At 37.9% G+C, this 24,789-nt stretch overlaps 1 protein-coding gene across 1 annotated transcript in view; it reads right to left on the bottom strand.

Annotated features, from left to right (window-relative positions):
- The window catches only part of LOC142235716 (uncharacterized), a 428,189-nt gene that overhangs the window by 262,215 nt on the left and 141,185 nt on the right, over positions 1–24,789 (bottom strand). Inside the window, exon 10 of the mRNA XM_075306976.1 lies at positions 14,302–14,423. Within this exon, the coding sequence (XP_075163091.1) occupies positions 14,302–14,423 (122 nt within the window). The remainder of the gene's footprint in view (positions 1–14,301; positions 14,424–24,789) is intronic.

The following is a 24,789-nucleotide window of genomic DNA, read 5'->3' on the forward strand; positions in this document are numbered from 1 at the left end:
GGTTTCTCACAACCATGCAAAAATTGGTCCAAATCGGTCCATAATTATAAATAGTCTTGCAAAGTCTCTAAGAGAAGCAAATTTCATCCGATCCGGCTGAAATTTAGTACATGGTGTAACTATATGGTCTCTACCAACTATGCGAAAATTGGTTCACATCGGTCTATAATTATCTATAGCCCTCATATAAACCGGTCCCCAGATTTGGCCTCCGGAGCCTCTTGGATGAGCAAAATTCATCCGATTCTGTTGAAATTTGGTACGTGGTGTTAGTATATAGTCTCTGACAACCACGCAGGAATTGGTCCATATCGGTCCATAATTATATGTAGCCCCCATATAAACCGGTCCCCAGCTTTGACCTCCGGAGCCTCACGGATGAGCAAAATTCATCCGATCCGGTTGAAATTTGGTACCTGATGTTAGTATATATTCTCTGACAACCATGCAGGAATTGGTCCATATCGGTCCATAATTATATGTAGCCCCCATATAAACCGATCCCCATATTTGACCTCCGGAGCCCCTTGGAAGAGCTAAATTCACCCGATCCGGTTGAAATTTGGTACGTGGTAAAATTTGGTACATTGCGCTAGTATATGGCCGCGAACAACCATGCCAAAATTGACCCATATCGGCCTATAGTTATATATAGCCGATCCCCAAAAATAATCAACCAAAATTTTATTTCTATAGAAAATTTTGTCAAAATTTTATTACTATACAAAATTGTATTTCTATAGAAAATTTTATCAAAATTTTATTTCTATAGAAAATTTTGTCAAATTTTATTTCTATAGAAAATTTTGTCAAAATTTTATTTCTACAGAAAATTTTGACAAACTTAATTATTTACGTTTTTAATCGGCCTTTTTTTGTTTAATATATACCCCGTATGGACTAACTTAAAATTGAGAACGCGGTGTTAAGAAGTTTTAATATACCTTGCCATCGGCAAGTGTTAACACAACCCAAGTAATTCCATTGTGGATTATAGGCTTTAGCAGAAGTTTCTACGCAATCCATGGTGAGGGGTACATAAGATTCGGCCTGGCCGAACTTACGGCCGTATATACTTTTTTAATTTTGAGCTTTGAGTTTGGCAAAAATACAGCACAAGACTTAAACTCTTCGGTACAGAAGAACTTGCAATGCATATGTATTTCCCGATTTCGACGTACACTGTCACATCAGTTGGGTAAAAATTCAGGTGAAATAATCATAGCTAATATCCAATATACAGAGTGGTTGATAGGTAATGCAACAAAGTAAAGTGCTATGTTTTTTATTTTATTTAATTTTTTTGTTTTTATTTCATTAAATTTTTTAGTTACGGTAAAACCCAAAAATTTTGAAATAAACCAATGTCTTTGTGATAAAAATTTGAACTGAAAATTTGAAATTGAAAGACGAAAGAAATTGTATTAAAAGAACAATGTTTGCTATATAATAAGTTCATTTGTATTTGTATGTAACGTGAATTTGAATGTAATGCCAAGAGGTACCAGGCTCAGACACATCGTTTATATAGCGATGTCCGTCTGTCTTTCTTCGTTTCTAAGAAAATCGCTATTGATTTTGAAACAAATCGGTTACAACAGCCACATATATTTGTCACCGATCTAATCATAATTGACGTGTTTATGAACCGAGCTCCTTAAAATTTCGAACATCCGAAATTTTTGTCAAAATTTTATTTCGATTGAAAATTTTCTCAAAATTTTATTTCTATAGAAAATTTTGTCAACATTTTATTTTTATAGAAAATTTTTTTAATTTTTTTTTCTATAGAAAATTTTATTTCTTTAGAACATTTTGTCAAAATTTTATTTCTATAGAAAATTTTTCCAAAATTTTATTTCTATAAAAAATATTCTCAAAATTTTATTGCTATAGAAATTTTTGTCAAAATTTTATTTCTATAGAAAATTTTGTCAAAATTTTATTTCTGTAGAAAATTTTCTCAAAATGTTATTTCTATAGAAAATTTTGTTAACGTTTCGATAGAAAATTTTCTCAAAATTTTATTTCTATAGAAAATTTTGTTAACATTTTATTTCGGTAGAACATATTGTCAAAATTTTATTTAGATAGAAAATTTTGCAAAATTATTTCGATAGAAAATATTGTCAAAATTTTATTTCGATAGAAAATTTTGCAAAACTATTTCGATAGAAAATTTTGTCAAAATATTATTTTAATATAAAATTTTGTCAAAATTTTATTTCTATGGAAAATTTTTTCAAAAATTTATTTCTATAGAAAATATTGTCAAAATTTTACTTCTATAGAAAATTTTGTCAAAATGTTATTTTTTTATAAAATTTTGTCAAAATTTTATTTCTATAGAATTTTTTTTTTCAAAAATTTTATTTCTATAGAAAATTTCGTCAAAATTTTATTTCTGTAGAAAATTTTGTCAAAATTTTTGTTCTATAGAACATTTTTCAAAATTTTATTTCTATAGAAAATTTTGTCAACATTTTATTTTTATAGAATTTTTTTTTTCTATAGAAAATTTTATTTCTATAGAACATTTTGTCAAAATTTTATTTCTATAGAAAATTTTTCCAAAATTTGATTTCTATAAAAAATATTCTCAAAATTTTATTGCTATAGAAATTTTTGTCAAAATTTTATTTCTATAGAAAATTTTTTCAACATTTTATTTCGATAGAAAATATTGTCAAAATTTTACTTCTATAGAAAATTTTGTCAAAATGTTATTTTTTTATAAAATTTTGTCAAAATTTTATTTCTATAGAATTTTTTTTCAAAAATTTTATTTCTATAGAAAATTTTGTCAAAATTTTTGTTCTATAGAACATTTTTCAAAATTTTATTTCTATAGAAAATGTTGTCAACATTTTATTTCGATAGAAAATATTGTCAAAATTTTATTTCGATAGAAAATATTGTCAAAATATTACTCCTATAGAAAATTTTGTCAAAATGTTGTTTTTATATAAAATTTTGTCAAAATAATGTTTTTATATAAAATTTTGTCAAAATTTTATTTCTATAAAAAATGTTGTCAACATAGTATTTCTATAGAAATTTTTGTCAAAATTTTATTTTAATAGAAAATTTTGTCAACATTTTATTTCTATAGAAAATTTTGTCAAAATTTTATTTCTATAGAAAATTTTGTCGACATTTTATTTCGATAGAAAATATTGTCAAAATTTTACTTCTATAGACAAATTAGTCAAAATGTTATTTTTACATAAAATTTTGTCAAAATTTTACTTCTATAGAATTTTTTTCAAAAATTTTATTTCAATAGAAAATTTTGTCAACATTTTATTTCGATAGAAAATATTGTCAACATTTTACTTCTATAGAAATTTTTGTCAAAATGTTATTTTTATATAAAACTTTGTCAAAATTTTATTTCTATAGAATTTTTTTTTTTCAAAAATTTTATTTCTATAGAAAATTTTGTCAAAATTGTATTTCCAAAGAAACTTTTGTCAAAATTTTATTTCTATATAAAATTTTGTCAAAATTTTATTTCTATAGAAATTTTTGTCAAAATTTTATTTCTATAGAAATTTTTGTCAAAATTTTATGTCTATAGAAAATTTTGTCAAAATGTTATTTCTTTTTATGAAGTACCTAATAGTTGGAGAAGAATATTTTGCAAAATCTGTCAAAACATCAAGAATTCTACCAATCTACCAAACAGTAAAAATCAACCAATTTTGGTAGAATTCTACCAACTGTGGCAACCGTGCTTGTCGCCCGATTTGGCCAATTATTGCGTCAAAACCAAGGTAAATCGTCTGTGCTAAGTCGCAAAAATTTTAAGAATGCCTCAAATTTACTTATGTCTCTAATACAAATGTATCGCTCGATAAATAATAAATGCACTTTAACGTTAATTACCCATTTCTTTACAATATTATATTTCGTTCCAGGGCGTTAGCCGATTAAAATTTTGCCCAAATCACATATCTAATTACATCCCGGCAAAAAAATTTGGAAGTTCTTCCAAGGGCACAACTTTAAAAGCACTTCCAGAAGATGCACTCCCAATGATGGTCTTTATTTTAACTACCAAGGAAGTTCTTTTAATTCAATTTTTTATAACTTGGTTTTTTCATAGTTTTAATGGATAATTTTAACTTTTTTTGTTTCAAATAGGTTAAAAACAGAGTAAGAATTCATAAAATGGTTGAAATCATTTAAATTTTGTCGAAAAAAAATCCGAATTCCAATCTGAAAAAATTGTGAATTTTTGGAAATATTTGTAGTCAAACGTTTCCGACAAACGTTAGAATCCATTAAAATTATAAAAAAAAAATTATAAAAATTATTTATTTGACAAAATATCACAGAATTTTTAATTTACATCCAAAATATTGAATTCAGATCACACCTAAAGAAGTGATGCAAATTCAGTGCAACGACTGTTGAAATGGAGGACTTCCGTCCTATGACAAGCCAATGTTAAATTCATCGCTTCTGCGTCAATTTTGCACCACTTCCGGATCCAAAAAGAACATTTTCATTACTTTTCTGGCGACACTTTTTTTGCTGGGATGTATATGGCAATATAAACCTTTATGATGGATTTGATATGATAATGCCAAAAATTTTGGTCTACTCAATGAAGGATACAATGTAGTCGGCCCCGCCCGACTTTAGACTTTACTTACTTGTTTCTATGTACATTTTACATAAATTTCTTTATTTTCGTCGTATTTCCTCTTGTGCTTGATAACAGTGTTAGATACAGTGTCCTAAAGAAAATCCCTGTCTCCCATAACACATTTGAAATTCATTGAAATTACGACATAAGTGAATAAATAACGAGGAAAGAGATGCTGTGTTTTTTTTTTAGGAAGTTCTCTATTGACGGGTGGCGACATTGTCATTGTTACAATGTGCTTGTTTGATGGCGCTTTTCAATCTTAATGAAAATTTAATAATGAATTTTCAGAGTTTTATTTATCTTGGTTTTGTTGCCTTTGTTATGTGGAGTACAACTTTAGGGGGATTTCTTTCTTGCTTTTAGAATGGAACAGCGACGGAAACAATTCAAATTTTTTTTGGTATATCATCAGCAACCTAACCATCATCATTACCATTGTCATTTGCATTTCAATCTTGCTGTTGTTGTTGTTATGTAATTGTTGGGAAATGAAAACAACTGAAGAGGAAAAACTCGTCATGTGGGCTTACACGTATTGAAATTGCGAAAGCTAACATAGATATCTAAACTTACACACACACATACACATCAGCCCCAACAAATGTTGTGATGTATCCTTATTTAGCATGCACAGGGATTTATTATCCTTAACATTTTCGTTGGGATATACAGCTAATTTTAGTATGAGGTATTCCGCTTTTAACTATGCCATATAAACGCAAAATATCACCAAATTATTTCTAACAAGTATATAGAGCATTAAGTTTGGCCGGGCTGAATCCTAAATACCCACCATCATGAATAAAATATAATTTTTCCCTTTGAAAATATCTTCGTCGTAGCGGGTTACTTGAGGGCTTGATGACAGATATTCTCCCAAGCAGATCTGTTTTACCAATACGCTTCCCGTAGACAAGTTGAAAAATTCTACCTATGAAGACTAGATCATATCCTAGATTTATAAGAACCAATTTTTATACCCTCCAACATAGGATGGGGGTATATTAACTTTGTCATTCCGTTTGTAACACATCGAAATATTGGTCTAAACCCCCATAAAGTATATATATTCTGGGTCGTGGTGAAATTTTGAGTCGATCTAGCTATGTCCGTCTGTCCGTCCGTCTGTGGAAATCACGCTAACTTCCGAACGAAACAAGCTTTCGACTTGGCACAAGTAGTTGTTACTGATGTAGGTCTGATGGTATTGCAAATGGGCCATATCGGACCACCTTTACGTATAGCCCCATATAAACCGATCCCCAGATTTTACCTCCGGAGCCTCTTAGAGGAGCAAACTTCATCCGATCCGGTTGAACTTTGGTATGTGGTGTTAGTATATGGTCTCTAACAACCGTGCAAAAATTGGTTCATATCGATCCATAATTATAAAGGGTGATTCTTTTGAGGTTAGGATTTTCATGCATTAGTATTTGACAGATCACGTGGGATTTCAGACATGGTGTCAAAGAGAAAGATGCTCAGTATGCTTTGACATTTCATCATGAATAGACTTACTAACGAGCAACGCTTGCAAATCATTGAATTTTATTACCAAAATCAGTGGCAGAAAATCCGCTTTTTTATCGACAAATTTTGTTCAGCGATGAGGCTCATTTCTGGTTGAATGGCTACGTAAATAAGCAAAATTGCCGCATTTGGAGTGAAGAGCAACCAGAAGCCGTTCAAGAACTGCCCATGCATCCCGAAAAATGCACTGTTTGGTGTGGTTTGTACGCTGGTGGAATCATTGGACCGTATTTTTTCAAAGATGCTGTTGGACGCAACGTTACGGTGAATGGCGATCGCTATCGTTCGATGCTAACAAACTTTTTGTTGCCAAAAATGGAAGAACTGAACTTGGTTGACATGTGGTTTCAACAAGATGGCGCTACATGCCACACAGCTCGCGATTCTATGGCCATTTTGAGGGAAAACTTCGGAGAACAATTCATCTCAAGAAATGGACCGGTAAGTTGGCCACCAAGATCATGCGATTTGACGCCTTTAGACTATTTTTTGTGGGGCTACGTCAAGTCTAAAGTCTACAGAAATAAGCCAGCAACTATTCCAGCTTTGGAAGACAACATTTCCGAAGAAATTCGGGCTATTCCGGACGAAATGCTCGAAAAAGTTGCCCAAAATTGGACTTTCCGAATGGACCACCTAAGACGCAGCCGCGGTCAACATTTAAATGAAATTATCTTCAAAAAGTAAATGTCATGGACCAATCTAATGTTTCAAATAAAGAACCGATGAGATTTTGCAAATTTTATGCGTTTTTTTTTAAAAAAAAGTTATCAAGCTCTTAACAAATCACCCTTTATATAGCCCTCATATAAATCGATCCCTAGATTTGACCTCCGGAACCTCTTTGAGGAGCAAAATTCATCCCATTCGGTTGAAATTTGGTATATTGCGCTAGTATATGGCCGCTAACAGCCATGCAAAAATTGGTCCATATCGGTCTATAGTTATATATAGCCGATCGCCAATCACACAAAAGTAGGTCCATATCGCCAAAAATAATCTACCAAAATTTTATTACTATAGAAAATTTTGTCAAAAGTTTATTTCTATAGAAAATTTTGTCAAAATTTTATTTAAATAATTTTGTCAAACTGAATAATACTCTTATAACAGGTTGACTGATAAGCCCCCGGCCTAACAAAGAAAAACACATTTTTTTGTCAAAATTCGTTTTTGTTATTCAACATAGTTCCCTTCAAGAGCGATACAACGATTATAACGACCTTCCAAGTTTTTGATACCATTTTGGTAGTACTCCTTCGGTTTAGGCCTCAGTTTCGGCGATCACCTCTTCATTGCAGCCAAATTTTTTCCCTGCGAGCATCCTTTTGAAGTCTGAGAACTAGAAAAAGTCGCTGGGGGCCAGATCTGGAGAATACGGTGGGTGGGGGAGCAATTCGAAGCCCAATTCATGAATTTTTGCCATCGTTCTTAATGACTTGTGGCACGGTGCGTTGTCTTGGTGGAACAACACTTTTTTCTTCTTCATATGGGGCCGTTTTGCCGGGATTTCGACCTTCAAACGCTCCAATAACGCCATATAGTAGTCACTGTTGATGGTTTTTCCCTTCTCAAGATAATCGATAAAAAATATTCCATGCGCATCCCAAAAAACAGAGGCCATTACTTTGCCTGCGGACTTTTGAGTCTTTCTTTCTATCTCAATCAGCTTCATTTTACGGTCATTCAAAATCATTTTGTGGATTTTTTTATGTTTTCGTCGGTAACCACCTCTTTGGGGCGTTCACCGTCCTCCGTGCTCATTTTACCATGCTTGAATTTTGCATACCAATCAATTATTGTTGATTTCCCTGGGGCAGAGTTCCGAAACTCATTATCAAGCCAAGTTTTTGCTTCCACCGTATTTTACCCCTTCAGAAAACAGTATTTTATCAAAACACGAAATTCCTTTTTTTCCATTTTTTCACAATAACAAAAGTTGCTTCACAAAAGACGCTCAATCTCACAAACTAATTGACTTACAGACGCCAAATTTTGACACGAATCATTTGAAGGTTGGTACTATATAACAAGTATATACAGCCGTAAGTTCGGCCAGACCGAATCTTATGTACCCTCCACCATGGATTGCGTAGAAACATCTACTAAAGACTGTCATCCACAATCGAATTACTTGGGTTGCGTAACACGCGCCGATGGCAAGGTATCTTAAAAAAATCCTTAACACCGTCTTCTAAATTGTAAGTTAGTTTATACGTGGGATATATTAAACAAAAAAGACTGATTAAATACGTTTAAAGGGTGATTCTTTTGAGGTTAGGATTTTCATGCATTAGTATTTGACAGATCACGTGGGATTTCAGACATGGTGTCAAAGAGAAAGATGCTCAGTATGCTTTGACATTTCATCATGAATAGACTTACGATCTGCCACAACGTCGAATTTTCAGTGAATGGGCCCTAGAAAAGTTGGCAGAAATCCGCTTTTTTATCGACAAATTTTGTTCAGCGATGAGGCTCATTTCTGGTTGAATGGCTACGTAAATAAGCAAAATTGCCGCATTTGGAGTGAAGAGCAACCAGAAGCCGTTCAAGAACTGCCCATGCATCCCGAAAAATGCACTGTTTGGTGTGGTTTGTACGCTGGTGGAATCATTGGACCGTATTTTTTCAAAGATGCTGTTGGACGCAACGTTACGGTGAATGGCGATCGCTATCGTTCGATGCTAACAAACTTTTTGTTGCCAAAAATGGAAGAACTGAACTTGGTTGACATGTGGTTTCAACAAGATGGCGCTACATGTCACACAGCTCGCGATTCTATGGCCATTTTGAGGGAAAACTTCGGAGAACAATTCATCTCAAGAAATGGACCGGTAAGTTGGCCACCAAGATCATGCGATTTGACGCCTTTAGACTATTTTTTGTGGGGCTACGTCAAGTCTAAAGTCTACAGAAATAAGCCAGCAACTATTCCAGCTTTGGAAGACAACATTTCCGAAGAAATTCGGGCTATTCCGGCCGAAATGCTCGAAAAAGTTGCCCAAAATTGGACTTTCCGAATGGACCACCTAAGACGCAGCCGCGGTCAACATTTAAATGAAATTATCTTCAAAAAGTAAATGTCATGGACCAATCTAACGTTTCAAATAAAGAACCGATGAGATTTTGCAAATTTTATGCGTTTTTTTTTTTTAAAAAGTTATCAAGCTCTTAACAAATCACCCTTTATAATTCAGTTCGACAAAATTTTCTATAGAAATAAAATGTTGACATAATTTTCTATAGAAATAAAATGTTGACAAAATTTTCTATAGAAATAAAATTTTGACAAAGTTTTCTATAGAAAAAAAATTTTGACAAAATTTTCTATAGAAATAAAATTTTGACAAAATTTTCAATAGAAATAAAATTTTAACAAAATTATCTATAGAAATAACATTTTGATAAAATTTTCTATAGCGATAAAATTTTGACAATATTTGACAAAATTTTCTACAGAAATAAAATTTTGACAAATAAAGTTTTGACTAAATTTTCTATAGAAATAAAATTGTGGTAGATTAGTTTTGACGATATGGACCAATTTTTGTGTGATTGGCCATTGGCTATATATAACTATAGACCGATATGGACCAATTTTTGCATGGCTGTTAGCGGCCATATACTAGCGCAATATACCAAATTTAAACCGAGTCTGGGAATCGCTTTATATGGGGCTATATATAATTATAGACCGATATGGACCAGTTTTGCATGGTTGTTAGAGACCATATACATACACCACGTACCAAATTTCAACCGGATCGGATGAATTTTGCTCCCCTAAGAGGCTCCGGAGTTCAAATCTGGGGATCGGTTTATATGGGGTCTATATATAATTATGGACCGATATGAACCAATTTTTGCATGGTTGTTAGAGACAATATACATACACCACGTACCAAATTTCAACCGGATCGGATGAATTTTGCTCCCCTAAGAGGCTCCGGAGTTCAAATCCCGGGATCGGTTTATATGGGGGCTATATATAATTATGGACCTACATGGACCAATTTTTGCTTGGTCATTAGAGACCATATACTGACACCACGTACCAAATTTCAATTGGAAATTTCGGATGAATTTTGCTCCTCGGTTTATATGGGGGATATGAACCGATATGGATCAATTTTTGCATGTTTGTTGTAGACCATATACTAACACCACGTACCAAATTTCAACCGGATCGTATGAATTTTGCTCCTCCAAGAGGCTCTGCAAGCCAAATCTGGGGATCGGTTTATATGGGGGCTATACGTAAAAGTGGTCCGATACCATTTGACCTACATCAATAACAACTACTTGTGCCAAGTTTCAAGTCGATAGCTTGTTTCGTTCGGAAGTTAGCGTGATTTCAACAGACGGACGGACGGACGGACATGCTCAGATCGACTCAGAATTTCACCACGACCCAGAATATATATACTTTATGGGGTCTTAGAGCAATATTTCGATGTGTTACAAACAGAATGACAAAATTAATATATCCCCATCCTATGGTGGAGGGTATACAAATAATATGCATTTAATACTAGCGACGCCATCTATGTGTCAGACCGGGGACTTATCAGCTAACCTGTTACGTATTTAATCGACTTTTTATACCCTGCGCCACACTGTGGAACAGGGTATTATAAGTTAGTGCATATGTTTGTAACACCCAGAAGGAGACGACATAGACACATGGTGTCTTAGGCAATAACGCTGAGTCGATATAGCCATGTCCGTCTGTCAGTGAACACATTTTTGTAATCAAAGTCTAGGTCGCAAATTTAGTCCAATCGACTTCAAATTTGGCACAAGTATGTGTTTTGTCTCAGAATAGAACCCTATTGATTTCGGAAGAAATCGGTGCAGATTTAGACAAAGCTCCAATATATATATATATTTCGCGCGATATGGACTTATATGGCCCCAGAAGCCAGTGTTTTACCCTAATATGCTTAAAATTTTGTACAAGAAGAACAATTAGTACTATAGTCAAGTGTGCCAAATTTTATTGAAATCGGTTCAGATTTAGATGTAGATCCCATATATATCTTTCGCCCGATTGTATTGTAGCTATGCGTGCCAAATTTGGTTGAAATCCGTTCAGATTTAGGTATAGCTCCCATATATATGTTTTTCTGATTTCGACAAAAATGGTCAAAATACGAACATTTCCCTTTTAAAATCGCCTCTGCTTAGTCGAAAAGTTGTAAAAATTACTCTAATTTTCCTCTACTTCTAATACATATATATCGAGCGATAAATCATAAATAAAAGTTTGTGAAGTTTCCTTAAAATTGCTTCATATTTAAATCTTTCCCATTTTTTTACTATCATTGTGTTTCTCCCTAGTGCATGAGCCGACTTAAACTTTGAGTCTATAGAATTTGCAGAAGTCTATCAAATTCTGTCCAGATCGAGTGATATCTAAATGTATGTATTTGGGACAAACATCTATATATTCAGCACCCAACACATTTGACGGATGTGATATGGTATCGAAAATTTAGATCTACAAAGTGGTGCAGGGTATAATATAGTCGGCTCCGCCCGACTTTAGACATTCCTTACTTGTTATACCCTCCGTCATAGGATGGGGGTATATTAACTTTGTCATTCCGTTTGTAACACATCGAAATATTGCTCTAAGACCCCATAAAGTATATATATTCTGGGTCGTGGTGAAATTCTGAGTCGATCTAAGCATGTCCGTCCGTCCGTCCGTCTGTTGAAATCACGCTAACTTCCGAACGAAACAATCTATCGACTTGAAACTTGGCACAAGTAGTTGTTATTGATGTAGGTCGGATGGTATTGAAAATGGGCCATATCGGTCCACTTTTACGTATAGCCCCCATATAAAGGGACCATCAGATTTGGCTTGTGGAGCTTCTAACAGAAGCATATTTCATCCGATCCAGCTGAAATTTGGTACATGGTGTTGGTATATGGTCTCTAACAATCATGCAAAAATTGGTCCACATCGGGCGAAGCCTCAAAGAGAAGCAAATTGCATCCGACCCGGCTGAAATTTGGTACATGGTTTTGGTATATGGTCTCTAACAACCGTGCAAAAATTGGTCCACATCGGTCCATAATTATATATAGCCCCCATATAAACCGATCCCCAGATTTGGCTTGCGGAGCCTAAAAGAGAAGCAAATTTCATTCGATCCGGCTGAAATTTTTTACATGGTGTTGGTATATGGTCTCTAACAATCATGCAAAAATTGGTCCACATCGGTCCATAATTATATATAGCCCCTATATAAACCGATCCCCAGATTTGGCTTGCGGAGCCTCAAAGAGAAGCAAATTTCATCCGATCCGGCTGAAATTTGGTACATAATGTTGGTATATGGTCTCTAACAACCATGCAAAAATTGGTCCACATCGGGCGAAGCCTCAAAGAGAAGCAAATTGCATCCGACCCGGCTGAAATTTGGTACATGGTTTTGGTATATGGTCTCTAACAACCGTGCAAAAATTGGTCCACATCGGTCCATAATTATATATAGCGCCCACATAAACCGATCCCCAGATTTGGGTTGCGGAGCCTCAAAGAGAAGCAAATTTCATCCAATCCGGTTGTAATTTGGAACATGGTGTTAGTATATGATCTTTAACCACCGTGCCAGAATTGGTCCATATCGGTCCATAATTATATATAGCCCCCATATAAAACGTTCTCCAGATTTGACCTCCGGAGCCTCTTGGAGGAGCAAAATTCATCCGATCCGGTTCAAATTAGGAACGTGGTGTTAGTATATGGTCTCTAACAACCATACCAAAATTGGTCCAATCACACAAAAATTGGTCCATATCTGTTCATAATCATGGTTGCCACTAGAGCCAAAAATAATCTACCAAAATTTTATTTCTAGAGAAAATTTTGTTAAAATTTTATTCGGTTCATAATAAAATTTTCATCATTGTCAAAATTTTATTTCTATAGAAAATTTTGTTCAAATTTTATTCGGTTCATAATCATGGTTGCCACTCGAGCCAAAAATAATCTACCAAGATTTCATTTCTATAGAAAATTTTGTCAAAAGTTTATTTCTATAGAAAATTTTGTTAAAATTTTATTTCCGTAGAAATTTTTGTCAAAATTTTCTTTCTAGAGAAAATTTTGTCAAAATTTTTATTTCTATAGAAAATTTTGTGAAAATTTTATTTCTATAGAAAATTTTGTTAAAATTTTAGTTCTGTAGAAAATGTTGTCAAAATTGTATGTCTACTTTGTCAAACTGAATTATATACGTACTGGATCGATCTTTTTTGATTTAATATATACCACGTATGGACTTACATACAATTTAGAAGATGGTGTTAGGAGGTTTTAAGATACCTTGCCATCGGCAAGCGTTACCGCAACTTAAGTAATTCGATTGTGGATGGCAGTGTTTAGAAGAAGTTTCTACGCAATCCATGATGGAGGGTACATAAGCTTCGGCCTGGTCGAACTTACGGCCGTATATACTTGTTTTATTCTCGCATTTGTAACAATGTAAACGATCGCATGGTAATTGGTGTCTTACTGCCACCGACATTTTGTGGGTAAGATTGCAATACGAAAAAAGCCACCGGTTGCAGTTCTCAGCTGTGCGCCAACTGATATTGTAGGATCGCCATGTGACCTATCGTGAGATTTAGACAACTTTAGGCATTAGTGGGACCAGCATACATTCAATATTGTCTGAACATTTGACTGTCCAAACAACTTGTTCGCGTTGGATCCCACACAATTTGTCAATCGCTAAAATACAATTGCTTCAAATGCATAAAAACAAACAACCGATTTTGATGATTAATATTTAGGTTTGTCTCTAATCCCGGAATATAAAATACAACTCACGCATATGTAAAATTGTATTCCAAATATAATGGATTAGTTCATATGTGGTTTACTTAAGCACATCACCATCTGTCTTTAGACTGCCCCTTAACACTTGTGAGATACTTTCAAGCAGTTATGCGATAACGTGTGAATAAAATCTCCAGACCATCATTATGCCTGGCCATAACTTGATAAGTAATTTGCCATAATTTATCAAATAATTTTGGTATACTTGGTCAAATCCATGTCTGCTGATGATGGGACTTTGACATTGAGAACTTACCTGACATTTTCGTGTCGTTGAATATAAATCTTATGAAATTGAGTATCACGCGGCTGTCCTGCTATATCATCTTTCATTTCCATGGCTACATGACGTGGCAGCACTGACAGCAACAGGCGTTCCTTATGCACGGGATGGTGGTAACATCAAAGACGACGGAAGAGATGAAGGAAATTGAAAATATTTCGAAAATAAAGATTAAATGGTTAGTTGTAATTGCTAATGATCAGCAAAAGAACAAAAAAAAGAACAAATTAACTTGATTGATGGTGAACTTTGGGATAAACATTTTGGATGAAATTAAGATACGATTTGACGAAATAGGTTCAATGTTATGCTTATGTGAGAGAAAAGTGATTTATTTTCGTGCTATATAATGAATGATGATCTATTGTATATTGTATTTAATGAAGGAAGAATGCTAAGATGTCAAGAGAAGTACTCAGTGATGTCACACCCAAAGAAAAAAAAACTTTCCTCCAGAAGAAATTTTAGACAAACGAAAAGTGTCTCTAATCTCCTTTAATTTGTCTTTAAAGATCATTTTATAGTGTCAAAAGAAAACTTTGTTTGCTTAAAAATTCGTTCCTCAGAAAAGAAAACTCTTCTTTGAGTGCAGATATAGGGAAAATCCTTTTTTGTAGGGATTTTTTTTCCTAGGAAAAAAACAGACCGATTTTTATTTCTACTACAATTGTAGGGAATTTTTAATACTTCTAGAGTTTACTAAAATTTTACGAAAAATAACACATTCGTTTAGTGTTTCAGGTATTTAAAGTCGCACAATGAAACTAAAAGCTTTACTTATTCAATACAAGCAACAAAACTTTTCTTTAAACTGGAACACATTTTCTTAAAAGATCTGAAGTTAAGCTAAATAGCAATGTTCTGTCTATGTTACCTTGCCAATAAAAAATATGTGTTTGTTGGCAATGAGCTCGAAGTTCTGTTAAAATCACTTCCTAACTTTAAAGGATATTATATAAAATAATAAGCCAGGAAGTCTGGATCGGGGGGGAAATCGAAACCCGGAAGCCGCTGAGACGACAAAGAGAGTTGCCGGTAGTTTCAAGCGAAACCCTAACCTCTCTCTCCGAGATGCCGCAAATAAGCTGGGTGTATTGTCAACAACCGTGCATCGAGCCAAAAAACGAGCCGGACTATCGACTTACAAGAAATCGCGATGATAAACAAAATACGACGGCCAAAGCGCGATCCCGGAGGCTGTACACGACGATGCTGACGAAGTTTGACTGCGTGGTAATGGAGACGAAACCTACGTCAAAGCCGACTACAAGCAGCTTCCGGGACAGGAGTTTTATACGGCAAAAGGAAGGGGAAAGGTAGCAGATATTTTCAAGCACATAAAACTGTCAAAGTTCGCAAAGAAATATCTGGTTTGGCAAGCCATCTGTACCTGTGGTTTGAAAAGTAGCATTTTCATAACTTCCGGGACTGTCAAAGAGTGTTTGAATAAACGTCTGCTGCCTTTCCTGAAGAAACACGGTTGTTCCGTACTGTTTTGGCCGGATTTGGCATCTTGCCGTTACGGTAAAAAGGCCATGGAGTGGTACGCTGCCAACAACGTGCAGGTGGTTCCCAAGGACAAGAACCCTCCCAACACGCCAGAGCTCCGTCCAATTGAGAAATACTGGGCTACTGTCAAGCGGAACCTAAAGAAGACAAAAAAAACTGCTAAGGACGAGCAGCAGTTCAAGGCAAACTGGCTTTCTGCGGCGAAGAAGGTGGACAAGGTGGCTGTACACAATCTGATGGCAGGTGTCAAGCGTGAGGCCCGGCAATTCGGATTTGGAAAAGCGAAAGCCTAACTGAATATTTTTCCTGAATTTTATACTAATTGAACTTGAAAAAGAAATTTAATTTGATTTTTTAAATAAACGATTTTACCGATTTACACACTCTTAGAAAAATATGTTTTTCATATGTTCCGATATAAACAAAATGTGTTTCGGGCACAATTTTAAAACACAATATATTTAAGTGCAAACATGTAATGTTCCTAAACTAACACTAAATGTTTGGGACATCTATGTTAATATGTTAGAATATATTAAGTTTGGGGCATGAATGTTTTATAAAAATCATATGTGTGAATGCAAACATGTATAAATTTACAAATTTCGACTAAACATACATATGTTGTGATATTTTATTCAAAGCGACAGAGAGAGTATAGAGAAAGAAATAGAGATGGAAACCGGGAGAGTTGACAAAAGATATCAACATAGCACAGCGAAAGAATCAAAAGGGAACAATTTCTATGAAACCGCTTGTATGTTGTTTCGGAAAACTGGTTTATGATAACGCCAAAAATTTGATATGCTTAATAGCCTTTTTACACCAGACACATTTAACATCATACATCAATTTGCCAAATATGTTAACATTTTTCAATACTAATTTGGACGTCATGCGTCTCAAAAATGTTTAACATCTTTGGAAAATGTTCCTATTTCACTTTGTTCCAACTCATTGTATTCGATTATTTTTTGTGTCTTCACTAGGAAAATGACATCAATGTTAAAAAATAACACAGCCTTTATTTGAAAACATGGTATTTAAGCTATAGAAGTATGTATATTTTTTCTATTAGTCAAAAAATCATAATTGCAGTAAGAAAACTGAGGCGAGAAAACATGAGAAGGCTTATGGAGGAGACATTGAAATATTGCGTGAAAGGATGGGCTGCATTGCAGCTTGAGTCTGGACTTTATTGCAAAATTATATCATATATTAATAGTGACGGTTTACATTATCCCGATGAAATGAAAATTCGCTAGTGTTTAATGAAGCCTTTCAAAAGAAAGGTTCACGTTATTAAGGGACATGGACATAGAGAAGATTAAAAGTATTGATGAAAATGCAAGATTTCAAATGGAATTCCTGAAAAAAAAATTACACAAGTAAAATTGATATTCCAAAATTTAAATAAAATGTTATTGCTATAGTCGTTAATAAACAATTTTACTTAATCATAATCTTCGACTGAAAAACTGACATTTTGATATATTTCTATTATCGGGATGTGAGCGTGAACTCTCCTCACGTTGCACTTAATTCTGCCAACTGCATTCATGCCTATTAATGTTCTTTAGTTGAAACCGCAACTCCCAAATGATTCTTTAAAATTAATAATTTTTTTTATTAAAAAAGCAAACATTTTTGGTTTACAAATGAAACGTCAAATTGAAAGATGTAAAATGTTAGATGTTGAACGTATAAACACAATATTTCATTTTTCGATATATTCCGTTCATTCCTCGTAAATGTACTTAAGTGTAAAAAGGCTATAAGTCTAAATATTATTTAATTTGAATAAAGAGAATAGACATTCGGAACCAAGAGAATAGACATTAAAAAAAACAGCATGTGTTTTCGCCGTGAGAGCAGCATTTTATGTATGTGTGGACATGTGTTTTGTTTATCATTTTGGCATTATGGGCACAATTTTTTTCTTGGTTCGTTAAAAGCAATCAGGGGTCTTCATAAAAATAACGAAAGGGCACTATACTCTTTTTACAGTTGGAACAGTAAAATGAAATAAGGAGGAAATAATGAAAAATTACACAGTAAAATGTATAAAAACAAAGTTTAGTTCCTCTTTATTAATAAGTAGTCCACGAGGAGTTGACGGACACCTTCAAATATAAAAGCGAGCATTAAGTTCGAGTTTTGCAGCTAAAACAATTTAAAAAGTTTATTTTCTTTAAAATGAATTATTAAAGAAAAATAAAAGGCATTTTAGAGCGATGGTGTTAAATGCTAGTAAAAAAACTGTTCACGCCTAAATAAATTTATGTTTATATTATAAAATTATATATGTATGTTTATACTCGACTCCACATTCTTCTTTTGTTAGAGTTTTTGAAGTCCTTCCAAATTTTAAAGTTTTGTACCAAAAACAGATTTTTGTTACAAAATTGTTATTTTTGCAATAAAAAAATAATATGTTATCCAAAAATCAGTCAATTTCGTTTATATCAAGCACTGTTACAGACTATAAATCTTTAATAACCCACATTTCGAAGTTTCATTATAAAAATTTAATATAGTATAAATATAAATGCGTAAATAAAAAAAAAAAAAAAACAATGGTGTTCGGTCGGAGCAGGGATTGAACCAACGACCCTTTGTATGCAAGGCAGACATGCTAACCACTGCTCCACGTGGCAAACAAATGTATGTTTCTGTTAAATAATATTATGTTTGCATGGGCTCGTGGGCTCTGCAAACTATGCTATATAAATGTAACTTATAACGATATTTATCTGCTGGTGACTATAACAGCTACGTAACCCAGTGGATAGTGTGTTGCCTTACAAACTGTATGGTCCTCGGTTCGATTCTCCGTGCAGACGAAAGGTAAAATTTAAATAATTTATAAAAGTGAATAATTTTTTCAGCATTTTTTGTATTGCAGAAAAAGGTGCCAAGAACTAAAATATTTCGTGGAAGTGAGAATTACGAGTATGTTAGGGAATGAGCACAATCGTCTTTGGGAAAAATTCTTCCAAGCATTGTGAGGACCAGAAGTCGTGCCTCGTTTCTGGTCACACGGACAGTGCTATGAAATACCTGGATTCTTGTTTTTGTTATTCACTTTGAATTGTTGTTTTGAATTTTTAAATATATATTGAACTTGAATTTTTTACAAGGCCCTCGTATGTTTTTCCTGAACTCTTGTACCGACCCACGTAGTTGTTTACAACATTCGAAATGTATCAAAACAACATACCGTTTGTTTGTAGCAACAATGTACCCAGTAAGCTGATCTATTACTGCCAATGCAAGCAAACATCACAGCGACCCAATGTTGTTTATCAGTGCCAAACGAACAACATACCGTTGCAGGACACCAACAACTATGCTGGGAGTCGAAGTTGTTTACAACATTGGTATCAAAACACCCAACAACACGCAACAAGGGACAATGCAAGTAAACAAGTGAGCAGCCTGGTATAAAAGGATGGGGAAACTATGAAAGGGGACAGTAAGTGGAGAAAACTAAACCGCGTAACATGGGCAAGTGAGTCTGTGGAGTTGACAAGGAGCAGAGCCAAGTCGAGTCAAGGTGAGTAGAGTGATTACAATACGTGCCAGTGATAGTGACAATCGTGACAGTGACAACCGTGAATATTTTCATTAGTTACCCTACATGGATTCGCTCCGGTAGGCAACATAATATCGTTTAATTCCATACACCGACCCGCCGTGCACCCTACATGGATTCGCTCCGGTAGGCAACATAATATCGTTCAATTCAAACACCGACTCGCCGTGCACCCTACATAGATACGTTCTGGTAGGCAACGTACATTTTTTTTAGTTACACACCAACTCGCCGTGCACCCTACATAGATACGCTCTGGTAGGCACCATAACATTTTTATTTATACACCGACCCGCCGTGCACCCTACATGGATTCGCTCCGGTAGGCAACATAATATCGTTCAATTCAAACACCGACTCGCCGTGCACCCTACATAGATACGTTCTGGTAGGCAACGTACATTTTTTTTAGTTACACACCAACTCGCCGTGCACCCTACATAGATACGCTCTGGTAGGCACCATAACATTTTTATTTATACACCGACCCGCCGTGCACCCTACATGGATTCGCTCCGGTAGGCAACATAATATCGTTCAATTCAAACACCGACTCGCCGTGCACCCTACATAGATACGTTCTGGTAGGCAACGTACATTTTTTTTAGTTACACACCAACTCGCCGTGCACCCTACATAGATACGCTCTGGTAGGCAACGTACATTTTCAGTAAGACACCGACTCGCCGTGCACCCTACGTGGATTCGCTCCGGTAGGCAACGTACATTTTCAGTAAGACCACGACTCGCCGTGCACCCTACATAGATACGCTCTGGTAGGCACCATAACATTTTTATTTATACACCGACTCGCCGCGCACCCTACATGGATTCGCTCCGGTAGGCAACGTACATTTTCAGTAAGACACCGACTCGCCGTGCACCCTACATAGATACGTTCTGGTAGGCAACGTACATTTTTTTTAGTTACACACCAACTCGCCGTGCACCCTACATAGATACGCTCTGGTAGGCAACGTACATTTTCAGTAAGACACCGACTCGCCGTGCACCCTACGTGGATTCGCTCCGGTAGGCAACGTACATTTTCAGTAAGACCACGACTCGCCGTGCACCCTACATAGATACGCTCTGGTAGGCACCATAACATTTTTATTTATACACCGACTCGCCGCGCACCCTACATGGATTCGCTCCGGTAGGCAACGTACATTTTCAGTAAGACCACGACTCGCCGTGCACCCTACATAGATACGCTCTGGTAGGCACCGTAACATTTTTATTTATACACCGACTCGCCGCGCACCCTACATGGATTCGCTCCGGTAGGCAACGTACATTTTCAGTAAGACCACGACTCGCCGTGCACCCTACATAGATACGCTCTGGTAGGCACCATAACATTTTATTTATACACCGACTCGCCGCGCACCCTACATGGATTCGCTCCGGTAGGCAACGTACATTTTCAGTGAGACACCGACTCGCCGTGCACCCTACATAGATACGCTCTGGTAGGCACCATAACATTTTTATTTATACACTGACCCGCCGTGCACCCTACATAGATACGCTCTGGTAGGCAACATAACATTATTCATTTCAAACACCGACGCGTCGAGCACCCTACATAGATACGCTCTGGTAGGCATCATAATATTTTCATTGCATACACCGACTCATCGTGTACCCTACGCGGAACCACGTCAGTAGGCAACTTAGGGTTACCTTCGCGTCGCTAGTTCGCTGTACTCTTTCACGCTCTACGCGAACGTAACAGGCAGCCACCCTCAGACGACACGACCTGTTGCCCCAACACTGACGACGGACGGAAGCCGCACCAACCACCTATACTACGCGCCAGAAGCCGAATCGTTTCCCAGTCCACTCGCCGCAGCTAAGTCAGCTATCCCTGACACAACGATCACGACCGCCTAGCCAAGGGCATCACCGGTGGACGCAGTGCTACGCCAGATCACGACCACGACGCCGCCTCGCCAACCTATGACCTAGAGTAACCAAATTGGATTGTAACTGAATGCTACTGAACCCCTCAATAAAGAATATAAAGAAACGAAACCCACATCTTTTTATCTACTCGGGTCTAGCGAATATAAATTGTCTGTGACGAACCCTGTCCCCGCGAGTATACCCCAGCATACCAGGGGAAACCTGTCGTTACAGTGGCGCCCGAGCAGGGACCTGAGTAGATAATTGGGCAGAGTTAGAAGGAACAGAGCGCAACAGCAAGAAAATGACGAATACGAATACGAGCTCGGGAACTACCTGAACGAGTTCCGACTTGACACTGGAGGTACTGTCGAGGAACTGAGGAAGCGTTTCGGTCAGTTCATCGGGGCTGAGCATAGCCCAAGCGAAACACAGCGACTGTTGGAACTCCAAGAGATTCACGACTCTGCGTCCTCGAAGAAAGAGGGTAAAAGTGGTGCAGCGACAATGAAGAACCCCGTAGCCGCCAACACAGACACAGGCGGACATATGAGCCATTCCGCTATAGGACCCATGACGGCAGGTAACGACCCTGCAGACTATCACAGAGACGTGCCTCGCACACGGGAAGCCGATACCAGACCCGCTGCCGCAATGGACCTACGAGCCGTCGCCGACCAAGTACGTAAGTGGAATGTTCGCTTCAATGGGGAGAAGGAACCATTGGAGTTCCTCGAAAGGCTAGAGGAGTTGGCGGACATGTATGACATCAGCCCAGACATGTTGCCACGGATGATGCCCGAAGTGCTGCAGGGCAAGGCCCTGGTCTGGTACCGCAACAACAACCGCAGCGGCCGCACGTGGACGGAGTTCAAGAACGATTTCCGTCAATTCTTCCTGCCGACCAGATTCTACGAGCAGCTTGACGACGATATTCGAAAGCGCCGGCAACGACAAAGAGAATCGTTTCGCAATTACGCTCTCAGCATGCAGGAGTTGATGAGGCACACTGACTACTCGGAACAGAAGAAGGTAGATAGAATCTTCCAGAACGCGCTACCGGAATACCTTTGGTACATTCGCAGGCGAGATTTCAGTAACTTACAGGAGTTACTCGCTATGGCCGACGACTTGGAGAGTCTCCCACCGTTACAGCCACACGCAAGAGAGCAGCACAGACGCATAGAGCCTGAAGAAGTTAGCAGTGGGAATGCCCAACCGATTGATCCACGGTCCGCGTGTCGCAACTGCGGACAGGAGGGACACTACGCAAATCAGTGCCGGAATCAGCAAATTCTATTCTGTTGGCGATGTGGGCGACGTGGGGTCAGGACAATTCACTGCTGCCGTAGGAATTCGGGAAACGACCCGCGGACCCGTCGCAGTCAGGGACAGACGGGTCCGTCCGCCAGCAGCAGTCCCGCCAATTAGTTACCGCCCTTCGCATTGAACCCAGGCGCTTGGCGGCAACCATTGGGATCGGAAATCGAAGTGTTGCTGCAACGGTGGATACAGGCGCCACTGGAAGCTTCATAAGCGCTGCCTATGCTCGAACCTTGGGACAAGCTGGCAGTATGACACCCTGCATGGCTAATGTGACCCTGGCCGATCGGTCGCAACTACAAGTCCATAACGCAGTCGAAGCAGAAGTCGAACTCGGGAGCCAGCGCATTCGTACACGGTTTTTAGTAATGCCGGACGCATCAGAGGAAGTCATTCTTGGCTTGGACTTCCTACGAAATATCGGAGCAAGATTGACCATGGCTGGATTGTCCTGTGTGTTCACCAACGGCGCTATCGAGGAGGCCAATTCGTCAATGACAGAGCCACCGTGCCCGTGTGGGCGCCTGAATGCGCGGTGTCTGCGTACGACGACCGACGTTCTAAACCCAGTCGAACCCGCGTGGCCTCGGACAATTAGTGAGCATTCCCCCGAGGAGCAACTACAGATCCAACAATTCTTGACCGAAGAGCTCCAGAAGTTTCGAGACATACACGGGCCATCCACGGCTGCCACACATCGCATTGTTATGACCGACGATCGCCCATTCAAGCTTAGATATGCGACCCGAAATCCCGCCATACAGGCGGTCATTGATGAGAAAATCAACGAGCTTCTAGCCAATGGCTGCATCGAACCATCCCACAGCGCATTCAGTTCCCCTATTACCTTGGCAAAGAAGAAGAATGGTCAGTGGCGTCTCTGCATGGACTTCCGGCACCTGAATAGTAAGTCAGACCCTGACGCATACCCATTGCCTCGCATCAACTCCATTTTGGACCGCCTGAGGGAGGCGAGATATGTTAGTTGCCTAGATCTCAAGGATGGGTACTGGCAGATCCCGAACGACAGCAAGAAATATACCGCCTTCACCGTCGCCGGAAGAGGTCTGTTTCAGTGGCGAGTAATGCCCTTCGGCTTACACTCTGCCCCGGCGACCTTTCAGCGTGCTCTCGACAGCGTCATCGGGCCGGAGCTAGAGACCTTTGCCTTTGCCTACTTGGATGACATCATTGTTATCGGTAAGACGTTGAACGACCACCTCGACAACTTACGCGAAGTCTTTCGCAGGTTACGAGACGCCAAGCTAAGGATCAATCCCGAGAAGTGTGACTTTTTCAAGCGTGAAACCAAGTACCTCGGCCACGTCGTCAGCGGTCAAGGGATTCACACGGACCCAGATAAGGTGGCGGCGATACAAGAGATGGCTGCACCGACCAGTGTGAAAGAGTTGCGCCGTTTCCTGGGTGTAGCCTCTTGGTACAGACGGTTTGTTCCGGATTTCGCGGCCCTGGCCCAGCCACTCACCTCCATGCTAAAGAAAGGCAAACACTGGAAATGGACCGAGGAACAGCAGACGGTATTCGAGATTTTGAAGGCAAAATTGACCCAAGCCCCAGTACTAGCATGCCCCGATTTTGGGCGGACCTTTATGTTGCAGACGGATGCGAGTGAGCAGGGGTTAGGAGCGGTGTTGACCCAAGAATTTGAAGACGGGGAACGTGTGATTGCCTATGCTAGTCGGACGTTGAATAGCGCGGAGAGGAACTACTCGGCCACGGAGAAGGAATGTCTGGCTATTATATGGGGAATACGGAAAATGCGACCATATCTGGAGGGTTATCAGTTCCAGGTACTCACCGACCATCTCGCACTCAAGTGGTTGAATTCCATTGACAATCCTACAGGGCGCCTGGCGCGATGGGCCCTTGAGCTGCAGCAGTACTCCTACACCATCAAGTACCGAAAAGGGTGTCTCAATGTTGTAGCAGACGCATTATCCCGACAACCAAGAGAGACACTTCAGCGAGCAGTCGCCGACACGCCGAAGCCATGTCCATGGATTGCTGGTAAGATACGGGAAATTGTTGCAAACCCCGAGAAGTTCCCCGACTACTCAGTTGTGGGTGAGCAGCTGTACCGACACATCCCGCGGCATCCGGCC

Source organism: Haematobia irritans, chromosome 4 (assembly GCF_050003625.1).
Source record: "Haematobia irritans isolate KBUSLIRL chromosome 4, ASM5000362v1, whole genome shotgun sequence".
Classification (NCBI taxonomy): domain Eukaryota; kingdom Metazoa; phylum Arthropoda; class Insecta; order Diptera; family Muscidae; genus Haematobia; species Haematobia irritans.